General features: G+C 35.7%; 1 protein-coding gene across 5 annotated transcripts in view; it reads left to right on the top strand.

Moving 5' to 3' along the window:
• The window catches only part of RAP1GDS1 (Rap1 GTPase-GDP dissociation stimulator 1), a 155678-nt gene extending 131192 nt beyond the window's left edge, over positions 1–24486 (top strand). For 4 of the 5 annotated variants that reach the window (XM_061164366.1, XM_061164367.1, XM_061164364.1 and 1 more), the window contains 8 exons: positions 5288–5431; positions 5897–6028; positions 7209–7343; positions 8551–8676; positions 9417–9556; positions 11468–11594; positions 16100–16228; positions 22718–24486. In XM_061164366.1, coding sequence (XP_061020349.1) covers positions 5288–5431; positions 5897–6028; positions 7209–7343; positions 8551–8676; positions 9417–9556; positions 11468–11594; positions 16100–16228; positions 22718–22845 — 1061 coding nt within the window. In that variant the 3' untranslated portion in view covers positions 22846–24486. The remainder of the gene's footprint in view (positions 1–5287; positions 5432–5896; positions 6029–7208; positions 7344–8550; positions 8677–9416; positions 9557–11467; positions 11595–16099; positions 16229–22717) is intronic. The other variant, XM_061164365.1, reaches the window with a different exon arrangement.
• The last annotated feature ends 1280 nt before the right edge of the window (positions 24487–25766 follow it).

The raw sequence follows: 25766 nt of genomic DNA, 5'->3' as shown, positions 1-25766 counted from the left end.
ATTCCGGCTTGTGCTTCATCCAGCCCAGCATTTCTCATGATGTACTTACTCTGCATATAAGTTAAATAAGCAAGGTGACAATATACAGCCTTGATGTATTCCTTTTCCTATTTGGAACCAGTCTGTTGTTCCATGTCCAGTTCTAACTGTTTCTTCCTGACCTGCATACAGATTTCTCAAGAGGCAGATCAGGTGGTCTGGTATTCCCATCTCTTGAATAATTTTCCACAGTTTATTGTGATCCACACAGTCAAAGGCTTTGGCATAGTCAATAAAGCAGGAATAGATGTTTTCTTGAACTCTCTTGCTTTTTTGATGATCCAGCAGATGTTGGCAATTTGATCTCTGGTTCCTCTGCGTTTTCTAAAACCAGCTTGAACATCTGAAAGTTCACAGTTCACGTTTTGTTGAAGCCTGGCTTGGATTTTGAAGCTTGCATTTTGAGCATTACTCTGCTAGCGTGTGAGATGAGTGCAATTGTATGATCTTATCATCCAGAAAAAACATTTCATAAGATTAAGCATCCATATATGGTTTTTAAAAACTTCACAAATCATTACTAGAAGAGAGTGAAGAGAATATATAACCCAAATTCTGTAGAAAACATCACACCCAGTGGTAAAACAAAAAGCATTTCCTTTTAAGATTGGGAATGAGAAGGATCATCCCCATTTTTATTTCTTATTGTATTTTAGGAACTATCCAGTGCTATAGAGTAAAAAAGAAAGAAAAGATATTGGAAGGAAATAAGCTATCATGTTTCATAGATGATATGATTACATCCTGAATACAAAAGAATAGATTAATCTTGAAAATTAAAGTTTGGGTTGCTAGCCAAAAGAAAGAAATATATCTGAAAACCCAAAGCATTGTATTTTTACATACCAGCCAAAACAGAAAATACATTTTAAAAATACGTTGTTTGCTATAGTATAAAAACAAAATATTTAAGGGAATTCCTTGGTAGTCCAGTGGTCCGGAGGACTCTGCTCTCACTGCTGGGGGCCCCGAATTTGATCCCTGGTCTGGGAGCTAAGATCCTGCAAGCTGAGTGGCTTTAAAAAAAAAAAAAAAGAAGTACTTAAGAATAGATTAATAAAAGATGTCTAAGATCTCTGGCAGAAAACTGTAGAAAATCATCAAGAGAAACTAAGATCTAAATAAACAGAAAGCTATATGTATTCTGTAATGATGTTATATTGCCCCATACTGATCTGAAGACTTAACTGCAGTTCTCATCAAAATCCCAAAGACCAAGAATAGTCAAGATAATGTGAAAGAGAACAAGGGAGCAGAACTGGTTTTACTTCATAACAATAATAAAGTTTTATTCTGATAAAACTCTTATTATATTTAAAAGACAATGTAGTATTGGTTCAAAGATGGACAGGAAAACTAGTGGAACAGGATAACCCAGAAACAAATAGATGCATTAGTAGATGTTTATTTTACTAAGAAAAAAAGGTGCCACTATGGAGCTATATGGAAAGGACGGTTTGTTAAATAAATGGTGCTAGAAATGTAGAAAATACAATTGGAGACACACATACAGTCCCACTTTTTACTATTTTAAAATTTTCATTTCAGATACATTATTGAATGTAAAAGTTGAAATAAGAAAGTTTATCTTAAAACATGAGATAGGAGAATAGCATCACAGGCTTGCATACAGAAAATTTTATGTCACAAAAAGCTTAACTGAAAGGAAAAAATGATAAATTTGGTTATTTTAAAAATAAAAATTTGAGAAAAGCATGACTGTAGATGAGATGATATTTACAACACGTGTCACCAGCAGAGGGCTGATGTGTACACCATGTAGAAAAACACCCCCAAATCATTAAGAGAAATGTAGAAAATTCAGTGGTGAACACGTGCAAATGATTTGAGAAGGCCTTTGACAAAAGATAAAATCCAAGTAGCTAATGAACACATAAAAATATGCTCAACTCATTAAAAATTAGGGACTGCAAAATAAAACCACAATAAAATACCACTATGTATTCACTGGAAAAAATGATAATATCAAGTGTTGATGAAGGTGTGGAACAGTGGAAACTCATTAAATGCTGATGGGACTATACTGCTATTGCTGCTAAGTTAACTTCAGTCATGTCCGACTCTGTGCAACCCCATCCCTGGGATTCTCCAGGCAAGAACACTGAAGTGGGTTGCCATTTCCTTCTCCAGTGCATAAGAGGGAAAAGTGAAAGTGAAGTCGCTCAGTCATGTCCGACTCTTCGCAGCCCCATGGACTGCAGCCTACCAGGCTCCTCCATCCATGTGATTTTCCAGGCAAGAGTACTAAATTGGTATAATTTGGAGAACAGTCTCTACTGAGTTAGAGGTACGTGTTCCCAGTGATCCAAAAATTCTGCTGTTAGGTGTATACCCAGAAACATGTTCATGTACACCAGGAGCCATTCCAGGAATGTTCATAACAGCATTGTTTATAATAATGAAATATTTAAACAACTTGTCTCCATTAACAGTAGATTAACATGGTATATCCATATTATGGAAAAATACAGTTATGGAAAGGAATGAAGACAGCCATAAGCAATAGTGTAGATGAGTCCTATAAACATATTAAAAAGAAAAAGCCAGCACTGAAAAATACATGATTCCATTTACATGAAGTTTCAAAAAAAGCTGAAATTAAGCTATAGTTTTTTAGGGATGATTATTTGGTGAAACTGTAAAAGTATGGATATATATGGATACGATTACCTTTAAAAATCAGGGTAAAAAAAATCAGGGTAGTGATTTGAAAGGGACATATGTGACAGGAAAAAGTCACACAGGGGTTTCTCGGGTTTTTAGTGATGGATTTCTTGATTTAGGTGATAGTTCTGTGGTTATTTAATGTATTTAATAATAATAGTTGATTAAGTATAACGTAAGGACTTCCCTGATAGCTCAGTTGGTAAAGAATCTGCCTGCAATGCAGGAGACCCCGGTTCAATTCCTGGGTCAGAAAGATCTGCTGGAGAAGGGTTAGGCTACCCACTCCAGTATTCTTGGGCTTCCCTTGTGGCTCAGCTGGTAAAGAATCCACCTGCAATGTGGGAGACCTAGGTTTGATCCCTGGGTTGGGAAGATCCCCTGGAGAAGGGAAAGGCTACCCACTCCAGTATTCTGGCCTGGAGAATTCTGTGGACTGTATGTATAGTCCATGGGGTCGCAAAGAGTCAGACACAACTGAGCAACTTTCACACTTAAGCATAACATATATTTATGCACTTTGTTGAATTTGTGGGATTTTTCCACCACTTAGAAAAGATTTTTAAATACACAGTCATACAGATATACACATACACATACATATACATATATATATATAAAACATGATACATAAATAGTAGTGATATAAGTAGATGTCCTTGGGCAGAATGGTACTGATAAAAGTGTGCTAGGCTTTCTTCTTTGGCAGAATGCCTTGTTCATCCTTTTTAATAAGGCATTTTAAGCGTCCCATATATATGTGTGATTACAGTTAAACTTTGAGAAGAAAGATCTCAGTTTAACCTTAGCACATGTCATATTTTCTGCATGCCTTAGATCTTATGGAGGAATTTATTTTTCATCTCATTTGGTGGTTTGGCCAAATAGGAAATTTTCAATGTGACCTTCAGGTAGTTTTATGCCAGAGAATGACCTGTAACCTTCCTTGCAGTCTTTCATAATAACTGTTTTTATTTATTTGTTTTGTTCTCCACTATCTTCACTTGTTGTGTTTTATAACTGTGAAGTGGACTGAATGATAACTTTGAAAATTTGTGTCTGGACTATCCTTAGCATATCATCCTTGGTTTCCTTGTATGCAAAGGAGAGTGATTCCAACATTTAAACTGGGATTTCTGTAATTCAAGGTTTTTTGTATTTTTTAAGGCTTTTTCATCATGGCTTTCAATTCTAGTCACCACATATTTCTAGTTCTATCATTCTGTAACCAAGGAAACGCCCTACATTCAGCATGGCACAGTGCAAGTATACCTTATAAAAAAATATTCCAGGTTGAATATTCTGTATATTCTGAAATAATATGCCAAAGAAGATCAGTGGTCCTAGTGATAGGGAAAAAAGGCCAAATTTTTACACATTAAAATGGTCTGAAAGAGAAAATCTTAAGTTTGGAAAAAAGAAAAATGGCCTGTTTCTCCCAAATAACAAGCTTACACTGTCCTTGCTGTAGATACATGCATATACAGCTTAGGGAAACTGAAGGCTAAAATAAAATCCGACTAAACAATAAAATTAAGTTTGAAAATATCTGTGTAGCTAATGCATTTCTAAGTTCACTTGATCAACATTTATCTTAAGTAGTATCAAATATACCCAAAATATTTAAGTAGACCAATTTAGGTTAAAACACAAGGATGAATGAAGTATATACACTATCTGCTGAATTGGGGGAGACAGATATGAACGTGAATATAAAATCTTCAGTGAAATATGTTCTATAATGAAAGAATATTTAAGATATTAGGAGTGTAAACTATTGATTCAATAGACAAATATAGTTTGCTATGAAAATAGTATTTTAAAATACAATTGGGATGTAAAATCTGTCTAAAATTCCTTAGTTTGTTAGTTATCCATCAAAAAATTTCAAAGTTATTTTTTCTTTCCCTTTTATTATGAAAATTTAAGAACCTATTCAAATGTAGAGCAAATATAATATAATGAACTACGTTCCCATCACTTGAGAAAGCATCAAATTAATGAAGACCTGAAGCCCTTTTCTAAAACATGACTTTTCAAGTTCAGAAAGTTATAAATTAACTGCCCTAGAAAAATAACAATGTATAAATATGAATCCAAATATACATACCTTCTGATATACTTTGAAATTTACTAATACCTCTTTTCAATACCTCTTTCAATATCTTGGTATTCAAACTCCATTAGTGGATATATTTTGACTGATATATCATCTGTGTGTGTTTTATAAAACAGTGTGGGATATTTTATAGTGTTGCCTTTTAAATGTGAGTATAATCTCTAGAATAACAGTAGATATTACTTGCCTTCAGAGCTGAGAATCAATTTGTTTAGGTGCTGCCAGACATTGTGAAAAGTGACATAATAGCAAATGGAAAAATGAAATAAAGCCCTGTGTATTTAAGCTGCACTGTCTGATACTTCCTTTTGAAACTCAAATCTTCAAAGGAGCATTATCTAAATCATGTACTTTCTTGGTGTCTTATAATTCTTAACAATAAATTACTTACACCAGAACTAGTTCATCTTAAATTTTGGTTATTTTGTTCACATTATTCTTTAGATGCTATTAAACTACAGCTTGTTGAATCAGGCCTGGTAGAATGTCTACTGGAGATTGTTCAGCAGAAAGTGGATAGTGACAAAGAGGAGGACATTGCTGAGCTCAAAACTGCTTCGGATCTAATGGTTTTATTACTTCTTGGAGGTGAGTTGTAATTTATGCCAATAAAAGAACATGATTGTCAGATTTTTTTTTAATTTATTGTCTCTTTTATAAATACTTCATTAGGCATTTTCTCTCATTTTCCTGTCACATTTAATCTTGTTGATGTGATGATTTTGAAACACATCATAAAGAGAACTAGAGATAATGAACCTGGACAGGAGGAGTCTTTACTGTCCTACACAGTATTTAAAGAGCTGTCATTTAGAAGAGACAGCTATGATGCCAAAGATCTAAAAGCTAGATGGCTACTTGGGATTTAGAATAGAAAAATTCTAAACCCTTTTGTCCAGTCTCTACTAAAAGTTTATTATAAAAAGAGCCATTACTTCATCCTTTATGAATTGTGGACTGTGAAGTATATGATTTCCCAGTTGGGTATTCAGTTAAGAATATGGATATGTCACTCCTAAGTATTTCCCTCATATCTATTTCATTTATCTCTAGATGAATCCATGCAGAAATTATTTGAAGGAGGAAAAGGTAATGTGTTTCAAAGGGTACTGTCTTGGATTCCATCAAATAACCACCAGCTACAGCTTGCTGGAGCATTGGCAATTGCAAATTTTGCCAGAAATGGTAAGCATATTAGTTCATTCTTAGTAAATCAGGCTTTCTATATTTTAGAATTCTGCTTTACCATAACATGTACTAAACCTAGAACTGTTCAGAAGCATATGCAGTATCTGTGTGTACTACTACCTTAATTTTTCAGAAATCTGAAATACTAATAGTGACTTGCCCAACAAATTACATGTTTTATGCACTTCAACTAAGAGCTAATAGTTTAAAGATAATGAACAGTGACTTTGAAGTTCTTCTTTTTGAATACTCTACACTTCAGAGATGAATAAACTTTAGTCCCATGCTAATATACTTCTGATCTAGAAGGATATGCTCTTTGGATTTAGATTTTATCTTGGTTTTAATAACCTGAGTATTCATTATTGTGCCTCAATTTATACTCTTATGTCTACAGAACTTAAGTGTGGGTGATCTACTTAGGCTGGAATATTAAATAATACTTCAGAGGCACCAGACTTCATGTATATTTCTGAAGTCTGATACTTCTGCTGTTCATTCTAGAAACTTATACTAGGAAGTATATTATTCTATATTTATGTCTAGGAAATATGAGTTACTTTTGTTTTTAATTTGATTTTATTTGAGTATTAACTCTTGTTATAGCATGTTTTAATAATGACTTATTCCATTTTTCCTTCTGTCTTTTTGGGGACCATCATTAGCTCCTTAATGATGAAAATAAGACTTGCAAAATATTGATAATTCATGAAGCTAAATGGGTGTTAAATAGTAATTCATTATAATATTCTGTTTTATAAATGTTTCAGAAATTCTGCTTTAAAAAATAAATATCAACCATGATAACAAAATGTAGAGTACTATTACTGTAACATTGGCAGAACACTGGCATAACTCATTATAAATGGAAACAATCGGAGGACACATTAAGCACGTGGTTTCTACTTCCTCATCTTCTGACATACTGTCAGGATCTCAGCTAGAGATTTTTTGGGCCAATTTTAAAAATTTTATCTATTTTAAGAATCTTATAATCAGACTTCTCACTCAGTAAACAAACAAAAATCTCGTAAATCCGATGTGAGAAAGAGATGGAATTCATTTTATTTTTCTATAGCTCCATTTTCCTTAATGTAGATAATGGGCTGGCATGAGTATTACAAAATATTTATACATATTTGTAAAGAGGGGAAAAATGTTTTCTGTTGTTACTTAGATGGAAATTGTATCCACATGGTAGACAATGGCATTGTAGAAACACTTATGGATTTATTGGACAGACATGTAGAAGATGGCAACGTAACGGTTCAGCATGCAGCACTGAGTGCCCTCAGAAACCTAGCCATCCCGGGTAAGCCTCAAGAACGGGAGCCAGCTGTGTAAGAGAGAAAGTCTACTCTTTTGGAAGGATATTTACTTTATGTGATTTGTGGACCTACCCTGACCAAGAAAAGGAAAGCCATAGTCTTCAGATTGCTTACATTTTTCTTACTAATAAATGGAGATTATATGTTAAAGACGTTTTCTGAGACTGTACGAGCACAATCTTCCTTTTTCAGATTATTCAAATATTCTATTACGTTTTGTGAACTCCCAGATTTTCATCATACTGTAATAGTTAAGATTTTTAAAGTATCTTCAGTTGAGGTAAGATAATATCAATTCATAGAATCCCCTAAAGATGACTTTTAAGAATTTTTTTCCCTACAAGCAGACATGAAGTTTTTTTCCTTTTGAACTTTTTGTATTGGGCTGTAGCCAATTAGCAGTGTTGTGCTAGTTTCAGGTGAATAGGAAAGGGACTCAGCCGTACATATACATGTATCCATTCTCTCCCAAAACCCCTCACATCCAAGCTGCCACATAATACTGAGAAAAGTTCCATTGCTATACAGTAGGTCCTTGTTGGTTATCCATTTTAAATATAGCAGTGGGTATGGACATACAGTTTTTTTTAACTAGCCTTAATGTGCCTTTTTGGATTACTAGTCTTTCAAAATAACATTATCATGGGAAATAATACAGGATATAGTTAAAACTATCCTGTTTTTCTACTTTCTAATGATAAATTTCTGGTTAGGTAAAAATAGTGTAACATATGAAAATGCAATCTATATAAAATAAATTTGTTTCATGTAGCAGATTAAGATTGCTTATTAATGTCTGTAATATTTATATTAACACACTTGGATCAAGGATAGAGGTAAAAAGAGACATTTATTAAAGTTGAGAAATCATGCTTTTTGTAAATATGAAGGCAACATTGTCAGATTTCCTTTACAAATTATTAGTTTTTTTAATTAGATTTTAAAAGCCAGTATATGTGATTTTGTATGTTGTGCTTCTATAGACAGAGAGGGTATTTATCCCCCAGACCTCCCATTCCCAATCCCATTCTTAAAATTAATAGAAAAATAATACGATTGTTTTTAAGTAGAAAAATGTAACATGGAGCCTTAAAGCTAATAAGACACTTAAAAATTATATTAAATTGAATGATTATCCTCAAAAATGCTAACATAATTTTAACCAGTCTCCCTCTCTCTCTCTCTCTCTAGTTGTAAATAAAGCAAAGATGTTATCAGCTGGAGTCACGGAGGCAGTTTTGAAATTCCTTAAATCTGAAATGCCCCCGGTTCAGTTCAAACTCTTGGGAACATTAAGAATGTTAATAGATGCACAAGGTAAGAGAAATTCTTTCCTAAGGTGTATGTTTTGTATGAAAAAGGATCTATTTTTAGCTTTCAGAATTATGTAATCATAGAGATAAGTAGCAAATAAAAGGCAAAAGAGATTGATTTTAGATCCCCATTAATTAATTTCCATACTTGTTATAATTGTCTTTAAATGGAAATTATATTGCACTTCTCTTCATTTGTAGGTATAATCTGGTTTTAGATTGATTTATTAACAGTTCTTGAGGGAATTTTTATGTTTTGACATTTTCTATACTGATTTTCCCTTGTCTTCAAAATCATTGTTTCAATACAGTAACATTCAAAAAAATTTTTAATTTGTTTTACAACCAGTGAGATCATGTTTCTGTTTACAGAAACAATAATGAAAACTAATCCTTGGAATGAGTTATATTTATTTATTTCTAAATTCTAAACTTTATGTGTATTGATTCCTTAGAGTACTGCTGAAAACTCTTTGGTATGGTTTTCCAGAGTACTAACAGACTACCAGGCTGAGCCAAAAGAGTATAAAGTTATTTCATTTTTTGTATAAAAGTCCGTAACTTTATATAAAAAATCTCAATAATCCATTAGATAGAGTATTTTGCAGTTCTTATTTAACAATATTGTTGTGTTCTGTTTTTTAGACCTTTAATTTTCCTTCACACTCTTACATCTTTAACTAGTTGTTTTAGTTGATTGCCTGTAGTGACTCATTCCTTTGTGGTTTGCCTTCTTTCCTATAGCAGAAGCTGCTGAACAACTGGGAAAAAATGTTAAGTTAGTGGAGCGTTTGGTGGAGTGGTGTGAAGCCAAAGATCATGCTGGTGTGATGGGAGAGTCAAACAGACTGCTCTCTGCCCTCATACGACACAGTAAATCAAAAGTAAGTCTGAGGAAACCATTCATTTATTTATGAAACAGATTAAAAGATGGCAAGAAAAAAATCTTAAAGGTACTCCTTGTCTTGAGTAAATCTCCTTTATATAAATAATTGACTTCACCACAGTAGCTATTCCAGCTGATTGGTCACAGAATGTTCCTTCCCATCACATGCTATCTCTTGGTGTCTTTCCCTGGAGCAAAAACCGCTGGTAACTTTTGGACCTTCCTACCACCTGTCTCACCTAGAGCAGCCTGAAAGCCCATCCATTTCATTGACACCAGGACAGGACCAAGCGTATTGTTGACGAGATGGAAAGTATTCAGAAAGAAGAGCAAAATGAATTCCTGTGGTCCTCCTCTTAACTCTGCTCCATCATAACTGTACTCTGTCGGGCCCAGAGACAGTCACCAAAGGGGAAGAGAAGTGGGGATTAAGATGAACTATGTGCCAGGTTGATTCTGTAGAGAATTAAGAAGCTCCCAAAGGATTTTAAGCAGCTGGGTGCCATTACTTGGTTTTCCTAGAAAGATGACGCCACAGCTTATTTACTAGGGGCGAGGAAAACAAAGCTCTTTCAAAAGTATACATGAGAGATGATGAAGGGCTGAACTAAGGATTTGGGTTGAGTAATTTGAAATTGCTGATATTCGACCATTTTGACATGAAGAAACAAATAGCATATAGTTCAGCCTAATAGTAGCAGTGAGGATGAAAAAGAAGGATTTGAGAAAGATATGGGTGGTAGAACTGACAGAATTCAACATTGGGGTCAAAGGAGAAGGAGGTTTTAGAGATAATTCCACGTTTGGGGCTTGGGACCAGGTGGGGTCATCATGTCATTCATCAAAATGAGAGACTATGGGAAGAACTGACATTCCAACTAACTTGCTTATTCCCAGATCACTCTTCTGTCCTTTTTGGAGTCTTTACCGTAACTCTTTGCTCCATTCCATGAGGTCGCTTACCAGTGGTTTCGTTTAGGCAAACCATAATTCTGTTAACTAGATTAAAACAGACAGACATATTTTGGCATCTGAATCTGGAACTCTTATTAAATTCCTGTTACATGTGGCGGTCAGACCAACAAAGACTTGAGTTTGAAGGCCACAAAACCCTAAGTGAGATGAAGACAAAAGTGAGTACTAGAAATAAGTGTAGCCATTTCTTTTCATCTAGCCTTTGCTGTATACTTTTATGTGTGCTTTTCATGTAATTTTGTATAACAAAAACCTATGAGATATACACTTACATTATCTCAAGTGATATCTCTGAGATGCAGAGAGCTTTTGTAATTTACTCAGTCAGTGAGATCTATTGAGTCTGGAGCCCACTGCCCCACTGCCACTGGAAAGGACAGAGGTGAAGGTACTATGAGAAATGAGGGAGACAGAATTTTGGTTTAAGTTCTCCTCAAGTCCTGTTGTATGTAATCTTACTTTGTCAGATACAACAAAGGTTTTAAGACTACGTGGATACATGCATACATACATACATAAAAAGCTTCACCTGGTTCATCTGAAAAGCAGTCACCTGGTATTATATTAATAATAAGAATTTGAAAGGAAGAACTTTTTATTATTATTATTCCAAGATCTATTCTGTTTTGTTGATCTCATGGTAGGTGAACATTTGGGTCAGTGGCAGTTTTGTTTGTTAGCTTCTGAAACTCTCTTCCTTGATATGAACTGCAGTGGTCTTTTTTGCTTAGGTAGTTTAAGTTGTCATTTTTTGATGAATTTATTTAAAGCTAAAAGCTTTTTCCTTCTTTTCTATGAAGAAAAAAAATTATGGTTAAATGTAATGATTCATAGGGACACTGTCAGAAAAACACTCAAGAGTGAATTGACTGATTGTAATGCAGTTTATGTTTAAAATTAAAGTTTATAATTTCATGATACTTATTTATTGTAGGATGTAATTAAAACCATTGTACAAAGTGGTGGCATCAAGCATCTAGTTACCATGGCAACTAGTGAACATGTAATAATGCAGAATGAAGCCCTTGTTGCTTTGGCACTAATAGCAGCTTTAGAATTGGGTAAGTACCCCAGTGACAAACTTATTTTCTCCTATTTTTATCTTGGATGAAAGGAAGCACAGGAGTGGAATAGAAGTCAGACAAAACCTTTGACCAGAAGCATTTTGCCAGTGTGTGTCTATACTATATCTGAGTAAATGGAAAACCATACTCTATAGATTGTCACCATAGGTGTCCCTTTGGGTTGTTCTTTTGGTAATATTTTTAAGGCAATGCTTTAATGTTAGTTTGACTCTTAAATGATATCTCAGATTTTAGGCGCTTAGGGAATTTCAGCAGGCCTCATGGAAAAATGAAACACTATTTAGAATACAATAGCAAGTTTAGAGTTTGCTACTCTTCCAGCCACTCAGATTCTCTTGTCTACACTGCTGATTCTGTCTCTTGCTGGTCTCCTGTCTGTCACCATGGTTCCTATCGCTTTATAGCATCACCTTCATTCTAAATCTTCACCTTTTATGTCACTCTTCTGTGTATGTACACTCAGAGTTCCCCCAAAGCAGAGTCTAAATGATTCAGTTAGTCTCTTCGTGGCAGTATCCCTGTTACTCAGAATTCTTCAGGAAAAGCTCACTCATAGACATCTAGTTTATGGGAGGCAACTTTGTGTCAGGAACCAAGCTCTGATAGGTAGTCAGCTGGAGACAATGAAAGTCACATGGCCTGAGGTAAGACCTGAGGCTACCTTACACAAAGGAGGCCTGTAGACTTATTAGACAAGTCCTGTTCCCTTCAGAGATACTGTAAATACTGTTAACTGATCACTTCAGTTCTAAGTGATGACTTATGTCCATAACTCTCACTGTGGGGAATATCCCAGGAAGGAGAAGCCAAAAGATATAAATGGTATATCTTCCTCTAATGTCAGATTTACTCAGATTTCAGGTATGAGAGATTTGAATTTTTTGTCCTCTTAACAGGTTATAAACTTTAAAACCCTATATGATTTTTTAAAAAAATCATAGGATGTAAAATTTTCTTGAATTTTAAAGCTAGAAAAGACTTCAAGCTTCCCAGGTGCCTCAGTGGTAAAGAACCCGCCTGCCAAAGGAGGAGATGCAGGAGATGTGGGTTCGATCCCCGGGTTGGGAAGATACCCTGGAGGAGGACATGGCAATCTGCTCCAGTATTCTTGCCTGGAAAATTCCACGGACAAAGGAGCCTGGTGGGCTACAGTCCATAGGGTCGCAGAGAGTCAGACTCAACTAAGCACGCACGCATGCACACACAAGACTTTAAGAAGGTGTATGTCACTTTGGTGACTTAAGTTAAAGATGCTGTGGAAGTCAGTTTGAGTCCTGGCCTAGCCTATGATTTCCTCCATGGGTAGGGGAGATTACTTCATCAGAGACTATGACGAAGAGGTGAGAATTGGTGAGGACACTGAATGCCAAACAGAGTTCATGACTTGATTTTGTAAAATGGCTTAGTGATGAAGCAATTTTAGAATATCCTTGACCTACCAACCTGGGGTGAATCTGGTCTTGTGCCCTTCATAACTAGCATCTTCTAAATAGGCTTTAATTTTGCCTTCTTCTTAATAACTGAGCATTTGCCTGAGTCAGATTACCTCACCATAGAACTATATAAAATGATAATACATAATTACATTTGTTGTCATTATCACCTAGTTTTTACTAGGCTCCTTGAGCCTAAGATTTAAAAATAAGCCCATACTATCTTTTTAACATACAACACACTTTGAAAACCATATTTTTCCAAACCTGTATCCTTTCAGGTTTTTAGATACTATTAAGGAATTATAAAATTTTTGTATGATAATAGTATTATAGCAACATTTTAAAGAGTCCTTTTTTTTTTTTTTTTTGGTAATTGTAAATTCACATGCAATTAAAAGAAATAATAAAGATACCTTCACAGTTTGCCCAGTTTTGCCCAGTGGTAACATTTTGCAAACCTAGTATAACATCCCAACCCCTGATAAAATTTACCTCTAGTTCAGACTTCCCCAGTTTTACTTGTACTCATTTCTATTTATGTTAAATTCAGCTTGATCACCTGTGTAGGTGTATCTGAACAGTTCTAATTCCCCAAGGATCCTCCATTCATAACCACATTCACCTGCCTCCTACCCTCCTAATCCCTGGAAACCACTAACCTACCCTTCATTTCTAAATTTTTTTTTTCATTTCAGAAATGTATGAATGGAATCATATAGTATATGACCTTTTGAAATTGGCTTTTTTTGGTCAGCGTAATTTCCTAAAGAGTCATTGATTTGTGTGACCATAGTTTATTCCTTCCCATTACTGAATAGTATTTTACGATTTGTATGTACCACGACTTGTTTAACCATTCACCTATTGAAGGACATCTGAACTGATTCTACTTTGGGACTTTTAAAAATAAAGCTGCAAAGAGCATTCATGTACAGGATTTTATGTAAACACAAATTTTCATTTTTCTGGATAAATGCCTAGGAGTTATAACTGCTAGGTTGTACGGTAACTGCATGTTTGTTTTTTTAAGAAATAACAAACTGTTTTCCAGAGTGGCTCTGGAAAAATTACATTCCTGCCAGCACTGTATAAGTGACTTAGTTTTCTCTTTACCCTCACCAATATTTAATATTATCCCTAATTTTTAAAATTTTAGTCAATCCGAGAGATATGTAGTGATACCTCATGTAGTTTTAATTTCCACTTTTCTAAAGACTACCGATGTTGAACATCTTTATGCACTTCTTTTCCATCTTATATATTCCTTGGCAAAATACCTGTGTCTTTTGCTCATTTTCTAATTTTTTTTTTAAACTATTGAGTTTTAAGGATTATTTGTATCCTGAAAGTCCTGTAGTTTTACATTTAAGTCTGTGATCCTTTTTTTAGTTAATATCTATATAAAATGTGAGGTTTAGGTCAGGGTTTCTTTCTTTCTTTTTTTCCCTTGCTTATGGATCTACTTGCCCCAGCACCATTTGTTGAAAAGGCTGTCTTTCCTCCACTTAATTGATTTTGTCAAGAATCAGTTGAGCATATTTCTGTGGGTCTGCTTCTAGGGTCTTCTTTCAGTTCCTTTGTCCTGTGTGTCTGTCTCTCCACCAACACCACACTCTTGATAACTGATCCTATATAGTGACCTTCATCATATCAAGTAGAGGACTTCCTCCCACTTTATTATTCTTTATCAAGATTGTTTACCTCATTTAGGACCTGTGGTTTCCCACACACCATTTTAGTATAAGCTTATCTATTTTCTCTTGAAAATCCTATTGGAATTTTGATAGGAATTTCAGGGTAGCATTCTCTTAAAGATACATTCTAGAATACATATAGAGGAAATTATGTGACTATAAAGAATAGGTAGATAAGAAGAGAGATAAAGGATACACAATTGGCCATGATAATTTAAAAAAAAAATTTTTTTTTTTTAACACCAAAAACATTTTGTTTGGGGTATAACTGATTAACAAAGTTTTGATAGTTTGAGGTGAACAGGGAAGGGACTCAGCCATACATATACATGTATCCATTCTCCCCCAAATCCCCCTCACATCCAGGCTGGCACATAACATTGAGCAGAGTTCCATGTGCTATACAATAGGTCCTTGTTGGTTATCCATATTAGTATATGTGCTGCTGAAGTGAGCACTTCTTTATCCATTTTAAATATCACAGTGTGTACATGACCTTCCCAAAGTTGTTAACTATCCCTTCCCCCTGGCAACCATGGGTTTGTTTTCTAAGTCTGTGAGTCTCTCTGTTTTGTAAGGAAATTCACTTGTATCATTTTGTTTTAGAGTCCACAGTAAAGGGGTGTCATACGCTGTTTCTCCTTCTCTGTCTGACTGACTTCACTCAGTATGACTCTCTCTAGGTCATCCATGTTGCTACAAATGGCCTTATTGCATTCCTTTTAATGGCGGAGTACTATTCCGTTGTGTGTGTGTATACATACACACCACATCATCTTCATTCATTCCTCTGTTGATGGACATTTAGGTCGTTTCCATGCCTTGGCTATTGTAAACAGTGCTGCAGTGAACATTGCAGTGCATGTATCTTTTGGGGCCATGTTTTTCTCTGGATATATGCCCAGGAGTGGGATTGCAGGATCAGAGGGTAGTTATATTTTTAGCTTTTTAAGGAACCTCCATACTGTTCTCCATAGTGGCTCTACCAATTTACATTCCCACCAACAGTCCAGGAGGGTTCCCTTCTCTCCCCACCCTCTCCAGCATTTGTTGTTTGTGGATTTTTTGATGGTAGCCATTCTGACAGGTGTGAGGTGATATACCTCATTGTAGTTTTGATTCGCATTTCTCTAATAACTAGCAATGCTGAATATCTTTTCATGTGCCTATTTGGTCATGATAATTTTTGAAGATGGTGATAGTACATAGTATATCATACCATCTTTTCTGCTTATCAGTTCCTTTCAGAAGGTTTAACATGATCATTTTCTAAAAGGGGAAGCAATTTTTAGCCAGAGTGTACCAGGTGTATACCCAGTGAATATAACTGATACTTTATTTCATGTTCCAGGTACTGCTGAGAAAGACCTAGAAAGTGCTCAGCTTGTACAGATCTTGCACAGGCTGCTAGCAGATGAGAGAAGTGCTCCTGAAATCAAATACAATTCCATGGTCCTGATCTGTGCTCTCATGGGATCTGGTACGTGTGTCCTCCGTCATTTGATGTTCCTCAACATAGGGTTGACACTAAATATAAAATAATAGTAAGTGGTGGCTTTGGGTTTTAAAAGCATTTAAAATTTATGGAAGATATAGGGTTACTTTTACATTGCAAATACTTTCAAAAGATTCTTGGTAATAAAAATTATGTAGCACTATATAGGTAAAAATCAGTGTTAAGAAATTAATAGGTTTAAGTTTCATTAACCCCCTAAAATATTTTATATAAAGAACAAGTTCTGATTTTGTGTACCATGATATTAGCTAAGGAATTTGTTCAAGAAATTGGCATATCTTGGTATATATTTCATGGACACCGGAGAAGAGCATGCATCCTGCTGTTACCGAGTGGTGAGTGTTACAAATGTCAGTAAGATCCTTTTGCCAGGCATTGGTGTTTCTATTGATATACTCTTGCTGATTTTCTACTACTTCTGTCAATTATCGAGAGGGGTGTTGAAGTTTCCAACTGTAATTGTTAATCTGTCTTTATCTCCCTTCAGTTCTATCAGGTTTTGCTTCATATATTTTGCAGTTCTGTTGGTAGGTACATACACCTTTAGGATCACTGTGCCTTCCTAGAGAATTTACCTTTCCATCAATATGTAACATTTCTCTCTGTCTCTGGTAGTAGTCTTTGCTCTGAAGTCTATGTGATATTAATATAGCTACTCCTACTTTCTTTTGAATCACATTCACTCGGTCCTTTTCTACCCGTTTAGATTCAGTCTGCTGTATCTTGTATTTGAAGTGTAGGCAGTGTGTTGTTAGGTCATGTGTTTTAATCCACTCTGTCATCCCCTGTGCTTTTTTTTAATGCTTAAGGATTATGTAATTTCATCCAGAGTTGGTTGTCAGAATCATTACTGCCATTTATTAGACAAGGAAGCCAAGACTGTGAAGGAAATAAGCACCACATTGCAGTGGTGCTGGGTGAGGAGTGGTGAATATAAATGGGCCTGTCTGGTTAGCAACTTTCAAGGTGATGGTAACAGCCAAGATGGTGGGCAGTAGAGGGGGGTGAGTTTCAGGAAAGCATCTCTGGAATTTAGCCTTGATGGGCAGGGTTGGGTTTCTAGGTAGACTTTTTTTTGCATACACCAAGAGTGGATCTGTCTCTTGAGATAGGCTCACCTCATCCAGGTACAAAACCAGAATGGTGGTTTACCCATTTATAATGAGAAGCATGACTGCCACTGATCTCGGAGCACCACAAATGCACGTCTGGTGCATTGACTCCTTCAGGGCAGACAGGCATCAAGGGTTGCTTGATGAGCTTTGATCAGAACAAGGAGAGTTAAATGAGGGGACTGTGTAATGGCATCAGGTCAACTTGGCTTTCTTTGCAGCTGTGTCAACTATGCTAAAGGAACTGAAGTCATGGAATCCCTTGGCTTGCAGCTCCATCTTTTTGGATGTTGCTGACATGGCTCTGTCTGCATTGCCCATAGTAGTGTTTTCTGTTGTGTTCTGCTATACTGACTAACGCCCCAGTATTCCTCTGCTTTGAAATAATTGCTGATACTTTCCACAAATCCTGCTCGGGCAACCCCCCAGATGTTAAAATTTTCCTTAAAAAGAGTGCATCCCTTCTCAATTTGACCAATAAATAAATGGTCAAGATGCTCTTGTGTTAAGTCTCTAGTTAGTTAGGGAGTATTGTCTTTGGGTATTTTCTGAATTTTTCTTTCTATTTTTGTTCTGTTAGACAAAAATAGAAATATTATTTGCTCTACTGGTAAATTTGCTTTTTTTGTAATATGAAATCCAAGTTGGAGGGGAAATAAGTAGGGGGGAAAAGTGTGTGTTGCTTAATCAGTAAGCAAAAATCATTTACTGTTTCTTTGGATTTTTTTTTTATTACTGTAGTTTTTAATATTTAAACTAAAAAAAAAAAAATTCACCCATTTCTCCAACCCCCAATCCCTGCCCCTTGTAACCACCAATCTGTTGTCCGTATCTAATGAACTTGGTATTTAGATTCCACATATAAGAGAGATCATGTGGTCTTTATCTTTGTCTCATTTCACTTAGAAGTCCCTCAAGGTCCAGCCGTATTGTCATAAATGGCAAGATTTTATTCTTTTTCATGGCTGAGTAGTATTCCATCATACAAACACACCATCATTTCTTTACTCATTCATCTACCCTCAGACACTTATATTGCTGCTGTATCTTGGCTTTTGTAAATAATGCTGCATGGAGGTGCCAGTGCATGTGTCTTTTCAATTTGGTGATATTTCTCATTTATACACTTAGAACCACATTAGTGTTACAATTTTTGTTTTCAAGCATCAAAGATAATCCAGAAAACACTTGAGGAAAGGAAAGCTATTGTATTTATCTATGTCTTTGCTATATCTGTTCTTTCTTTCTGATGTTCCAAGATTGCTTTTTAAAAAAAAACATTCTCTTCCTGTTTAAAGAATTTCCTTTAGCCATTATTTTAGGTTAGGTCTGCTTGTAACAAATTGTCATTTCCTTTATTGTTCCTCACTTATTCATTTTCTTTGAGAGTATCTTGATTTCCTCTTCATTTCTAAAAAATATCTTCTCTGTATAGAATTCTGGGTTGACAGTTCTTTTCTTTCAAAATTTGAATGTCGTGCCACTTTCTTCTGGCCTCCATGATTTCTTATGAGAAATCCACCATCTCTGGATTTGTTTTTCACTTGTAGGTAAGGTGTCATTTCTGTCCTAAGACTTTCTTTTGTTAATAGTTTTCAAAAGTTTGACTAGACTGTGTCTTGGCATGAATTTCTTTGGGATTATCCTATGTAAGGTTTGTTCAGCTTCTTGAATCTATAGGCGTTTTGTCTTTTGCTAAATTTGGAAAGCTCTTAACCATATTTCTTCAGGTACTTTTTCAGTCCCACCCTATTCCTTTTGTCCTTCAAGGCCTCTCATGACACAAATGTGAGCTTTTTAGTTATATCCCTCAAGGCTCTGAAGTTTTGTTCATTTTTTTCCAGCTTGTTACCTCTCTTTTGTTCAGACTGGGTAATTTGTATTGCTTTGTCTTAAAGTTCACTGATTATTTCTTCTGTCTTTCCATTCTGTTCTTGAGCCTATCAAGCTTTTTATTGTAGCCACTGTGTCTTCAAAAAAATTAAACGGAATTATTTTATGACCTAGCAAGTCTACTTCTGTGTATATATGCAATACACATACCCACTACATGTATATAGTTCTGAGTTCCAAAAATTTCTGTTCCTTATATCTTCTGTTTCCTAGCTGATATCATTTGTTTCAAGTATGTTCATAATTGTTCATTTCTTAATGTAAAATATACATGTAGTTTTCCATTTGAACCATTTTAAGTGTAGAGTCCAGTGGATTAAGTTCATTCACTTCTCTGTGCAGTCATCCCTATCATTCTCCAGGCCTTTTACTTCTTTCCAAACTGAAACTCCATAGACTTTAAACCATAACTTCCTAGTCACTCATCTTCCCAGCTTTTGGCAACCACAGTTTTATTTTCTGTCTTTATGAATTTGACTGCTCTTTGTACCCTATGTAAGTGGAACCATACAATATTTTTTCTTTTGTGTCTGGCTTATTTTCCCTTAGCATGATATTTTCAAGGCTCATGTGTAGCGTGTCAGAATTCCATTCTTTCTTAAGGCTGAAGAATGTTCCATTGTTTGTATATATTACACTTTGTTTATCCATTCAGCCAGTCAGTGGACATTTGGATTATTTTCACCTTGTGGCTGTTGTGAGTAATGCCACTCTGAACATGGGTGCACAAATATGAGCTCCTTCTTTCAGTTAGTTTGCATATATATACAAAATTCTAGTTTAATTTTGTGAGGAAACACTGTACCCTTTTCCACAGTGGCTGCACCATTTTTACATTCCCACCAGAAGTGCACATAGGTTCCATTTCTACATCCTCACTAGGTATGCTATTTTGTCTTGATGATAGCCATCCTAATGGGTGTCAGATGGTAACTTACTATAATTTTGATTTGCTTTTCCCTAATGATTAGTGATGTTGGGGATCTTTAGTTGCTCATTGGCCATTTGTATATCTTATCTTCTTGGTGAAATGTTTATTCAGATCCTTTGCCTATTTTTTATTTGGGTTGTTTCTTGTTGGTTGTTGAAATTCTTTATATGTTCTATATATTAAATCCTTACTGGACATATGATTCACACATATTTTCACCTATTTCAAGAGTTGCCTTTTCACTATTGTGTCCTTTGACACCCAGAAGTTTTTGATTTTGGTGAAGCCCAGTTTCTCTTTTTCCTTTTGTGGCCTAGGTTACTTTGTGCATATCCAAGAAAACATTACTAAACCTAATATTGTAAAGTTTTTCCCCTAGGTTTTCTTTAAATTTTTTAAAGTTTTAAGTTTCTTAGAGTTTCAGCTCTTATGTTCAGGTCTTTGATCTATTATGACTTAATGTTTGTATTGTGATGTAAGGTAGGTTTTATATGGCCTTTATTATGTTGAGGTCTGTCCCCTCTATGCCCACTTTCTGGAGGGGTTTTATCATAAATAAGTCTTTAATTTTGTCAAAACTTCTTCATCTATTGAGATGATCATATGGTTTTTATCCTTTACTTTGTTGTGTTGCATCCCTGGGATAAATCCCACTTAATCAGGGTGAATGATCTTTTTAATGTATTGAGTTTGTTTTTTCTTTAATTTTTATTAAAATATAGTTGACATATGATATTAGCTTCAGGTATACAACATAGCAATTCAACATTCATATATGTTATGAATTGATCACCACTATAAGTCTAATAAACTGTCACCATACAAAATTAATGCAGTATCATTGACTATATTCCCTATGGTGTACATTACATACCCCTGACTTAAAAAAAATTTTTTTTTTATATTGGAGTATAATAATGATTAATAGTGTTGTGATAGTTTCAAGTGAACCTTTTACTGTATTGTTGGATTTGGTTTGCTAATATTTTGTTAAGGATTTTTCTGTCTGTGATCATCAGTGATATTGGCCTATAAATTTCTTGATTTTGTGGTATCTTTGGTTTTGGTATCAGGGATGATGGCGTCATAAAATGTTTGAGAGTGTTTCTTCCTCTGATTTTTTGGAATAGTTTAAGAAAGATAGGTGTTAACTTTTCTCTAAATACTTGATAGAATTCACCTGTGAAGCCATCTGGTCCTGAACTTTTGTTGGGAAGTTTTTAATCACATTTTCCATTTCATTTCTTGTTACTGCACCAGGAACAAATGGAAAAATATATAAACAGACCAGTCTTGGGAGATTGTACCTTTCTAAGAATTTGTCCATTTCTTCTAGGATGTCCATTTTATTGGTGTATAGTTGCTTGTAGTAGTCTCATGATCCTTTGTATTTCTGTGGTGTCTATTATAACCTCTTTTTCATTTTTAATTTTATTGATTTGAGCCTTCTCCATTTTTCTTGACAAGTCTGGCTAAAGGTTTATCAAGATCTTTTCAAAGAACCAGCTTCATTGATCTTATCTGTTTTCTCCATGTCTGTCCCATTTATTTCTGCTAAGTCTGTCTTTCTTTCCACTAACTTTGGGTTTTTGGTAGTTCTTCTTTCTCTAGTTGCATTAGATACAACTAGATTGTTTTGAGATGTTTCCTGAGGTAAAACTGTATTGCAATAAACTTCCCTCTTAGAACTGATTTTGCTATGTCCCATAGGTTTTGGATTTTTGTGCTTTTGTTTTCATTTGTCTCTAGGTTTTTTTTTTTTTAATTTCCTCTTTGATTTCTTCAGTGATTAGTGGTTAGTGATTAGTGAGCTAGTGGTTGTTTAATAGCGTATTGTTTCGCTTCCACATGTGTATGTTTTACAGTTTTTCTTATAGTTAATTTCCAATCTCATAGCATTGTGTCAGATAAGATACTTGATGTGATTTCAAGATTCTTAAATTTACCAGGGCTCACTGTGGGGCCCAACATGTGGTCAGTCCTGGAGAATGTTCCACGTGCTCTTGAGAAGGTGTTTTCTGCTGCTTTTGGATGGAATGCTCTACAAATATCAATTATTTTAAAATCTGAGTATTGCTACTCCAACTGGTTTTATACCTCAGTTTTATCAAAATAAATACACCAGCTTGAGGAATGCTAATTACATTAAACTTACTGGCCTTGAGAGGAATCCTGTATTTTACTGTAATTGAAGTTAAATAGAGCAAGAGAAAGAAGATAGGAAATCTGTTGAAAGGAGGTGAGGTATAACTTTGTTTTTTAATCAGAGGATAACTGCTTTACAATGTTGTGTTGCTTTCTGCTGCCCAGCAACATGAGTCTGGTGTAAGTATACGCGTTTCCCCTCCCTCTGGAGAGGTAAAACCTTTTTATTTGCCACAAAATTTAAAACAGATCTATTTTTATAACTCAGCATCATTTAACCAAGCATTCTGGGTATATGTTTTGGGTAGTGTGTATAGTGAGATTAGAACAATCTAATAGAAGCATACCTGTTGTCCTGTTTCTGTCTTCCAGAATCTCTGCACAAGGAGGTACAGGATTTGGCCTTTCTAGACGTTGTGTCGAAACTTCGCAGTCATGAGAACAAAAGCGTTGCTCAGCAGGCCTCTCTCACAGAGCAGAGGCTTGCTGTGGAAAGCTGAGAACTGCCCCCCCGACATCCCTCTCATTTCCCCTTGTCCTCCATCCAGCTGCCTCTTCTGCGCCATCCTCTTCCACATCACTTGTGCATGCGTGTAACACTCCAATGCCAACTGAAGAACTGCTCTAGGGACCTGCCCCGTAAGATTTCTAAACCCATAGTTAGTGTGAACATGAATTCGTCAAGAACAAGTCTCCACCCATAACTGTTTTCTTGTATTCCTGTTGCTTGAGCGCCATTAAGTAGAACGTGCATGTTGTAGTCCTGTGATGACGTAAACTTGGTACTACACAGTGACTTGCTCCTCACCCTTGGTAAACTGCATACTCATGTATTGGTAAATTAGAAACAAACGAGAATGCAGCAGGATCTGATCAGCTCACGAAAGATGGGATTAATAGTAAAAAAGCTCCATTTACTGGTGCTTGGAAAGCACAGCGACCAAAAAACCTGTATGGCTGCTTATTCGTTAGTCTTACCTACTAATGTCAAATCCATGGTACCTAGAATTAAATAAAGTCCAACGCTCTCACTCTTTACCCTATGGTTTCTTCTTCTTCCTTTGTAGACTCTTGAAACTGCCACAAACTTGGCAAGACTTCCTGAGGTTTTCTAATTTCATATTTAATTGGCCATCATCAGTAGCCTGATGCTGAAAACATTTGTAGTTTTCAACAAAAAACTAAGGGGTTGAAGAATATTACACTAATACATCTTGTTTTTTTGCCTGTATTTTAGATTTTGGTATAGTACAGTTTCACCTCAGAATTTCTTCCATCAGCTAATATTGTCCAGCACATGTCTTTAAAAGTCACTTGGCATTTGTTTTCAACTGAGAAATTTGAGTATAGCTCATTGGAGAATGGATTTTGTTTTATTTATCATCATCCAGCTTGAAAGCCAGATGTTTCGTCAGTCTTAGCCCTTTTTTTTGAGAACTAGCAGGACATACAGAAAAAGTTTCAGAAATGTTTGTCTAAAGAAAGGAAGCAGGTTATAAAAGCCATAGCAGCCAGTCCAGTTCATTCTGCAGATGGCTTCATACTAGTAGCTGTTAGCACTTCCCACCTCTACTTTTCACAGAGAACTTGAGTAGATCTTAAAGCCTAATGGAAAAGTGACGGTGCCAGGACTCGAGAGATGAGCAGACCTCCTTGGCAAAATGTAGCGTACTCTTCACTGCCACTACTACCACCACCACCACACGGGTTTTTAGAGCTCTGAAACACAATCTTTGTAAATTAATCAGAACACCCCCGTGACATACCTGCCTTTTCCGTATGCTCAAGTTTGACGAATACTGGCTGAAAGGTAAGGCAGGCTCCTTGCTCTCCAACACTGATGCTACACATCTCTGTGGGGGGCTCGAAGGCGGACTTCTGACTCTGAAATAGCGGTCATTCAAGAAAGTTAAAACCCCAGCGGAGGTAAAAGAACCTTTTGACTGACTGTTCCCTGTGATGTCCAAGAAAAGGACAATTATTGTGAGTGCTTATGCTACATTTACTGTAAGAATGATCTTGTTCATTGTCTCCTCCTGGGCTGGATAGTGGACTGTATTTTAGGTTTTGAAAGATATCTATAATGTTGCATAATAGGCTGTCCATATTAATAACTAAATAAATAGTATATCAAACTGTAATGGCATCATTTGGCTTGTTTGTGTATTGTACTTCTATTTCCAGCTCCTGGAATAGTCCCTGCTCATCGCTGGTGCTCAGGAGGTATTCATTGAGTGACTCCCAACTTCCATGAAACTTCCAGAGTGCCTGAACTATTTCTAGATTAAATATAGAGAAATTGAGATGTAGGTATTTGTCTGACTTAAAGGAATTTTTTTTTCTTTTTTGATAGTAGGATGTCTCTATTGAAAAGCATTATACAGAAAACCTCAGAAAAGCATCCAAAAATGATGGATTTGAGGAAAGGTACCAAATGGGCCAGCTGCCAGCAATCAAGTTGCTGATATGCTAGAAACTCTCATCTTCAGCAAAATGAAATGCAGTTCAAATCACCAGTTGTTCTACAGAGAGACCAGAGGCTGTGCCCTTAGGATGACGGGGCTCCACCGAACTCAGGATGTGCCGCTGTGTGGTGGGGAGCCCACAGACCATCCCTCTCCCACTACTTAGAGACCACCTTTACATTAGTTTGCTGCTCATGAGAGTGCATTCTAACGGAAAGATGAGAGGAGCCACACAACAAAGCTTTTATCAGTTTGTGCCAGGACTAGAGCATAGATGAAAAGCAAAAAGGCCAAAAATTAGAGGGGAGATGTCTGAGTGAAATGCACTGGAATGTCCTCTGTTCCTCCTTCCCAGTCCTGTTAGCTCCTTGGAACCTTGCTAACTACCCCACCCAGAGTGTACCCATAATGTGCTCAAAGCGAATGATTAAATACTGGCCCACAACCCTGTGTTTTCCTTGATAAAACATGCTTTGAGCATACTCTCTGATAACAGTGGATATGTGGAACAAAATTTTTCAGTTCTAAAACAATTTCCCCTTGGGTGCAACAGGATGCTCTTGGATATAAAGATTAGTGTGAGTTGTTCTGAAAAACCCTGCATGTGAACATTTCAAAAAGAAATATTCTTTGGTATCATCAGAGGGCTTATTATCTAATTCTATAAAGAGTGAAGGTTCTATTACTTAGGTGAGCATTATCCTTCGTATCCAACTGTTACTAGAATCAGTACTCTTAAAAGACACTGCTTAATGTGAGGAAGCCTGACATTTGAATTATACAAGTGTCTGTTAAAAAAACACTTAGTGATAATTTGGGGTGAATCTTCATGACTATCAACAGGAAAATTGAGGGGTTTTCCCACAGATATGGTCTATTAGTTTATGTAGTTATATGCCATATAGTTTCATAGATAGGTTTTAAAGGTGTGTCTAAAATGTTGAAACAGCTATTTT

The sequence above is a fragment of the Dama dama genome, chromosome 17 (genome assembly GCF_033118175.1).
Source record: "Dama dama isolate Ldn47 chromosome 17, ASM3311817v1, whole genome shotgun sequence".
NCBI lineage: Eukaryota > Metazoa > Chordata > Mammalia > Artiodactyla > Cervidae > Dama > Dama dama.
Note: the sequence above shows the minus strand (reverse complement) of the source record. Positions and strands in the feature narration are given on the sequence as shown.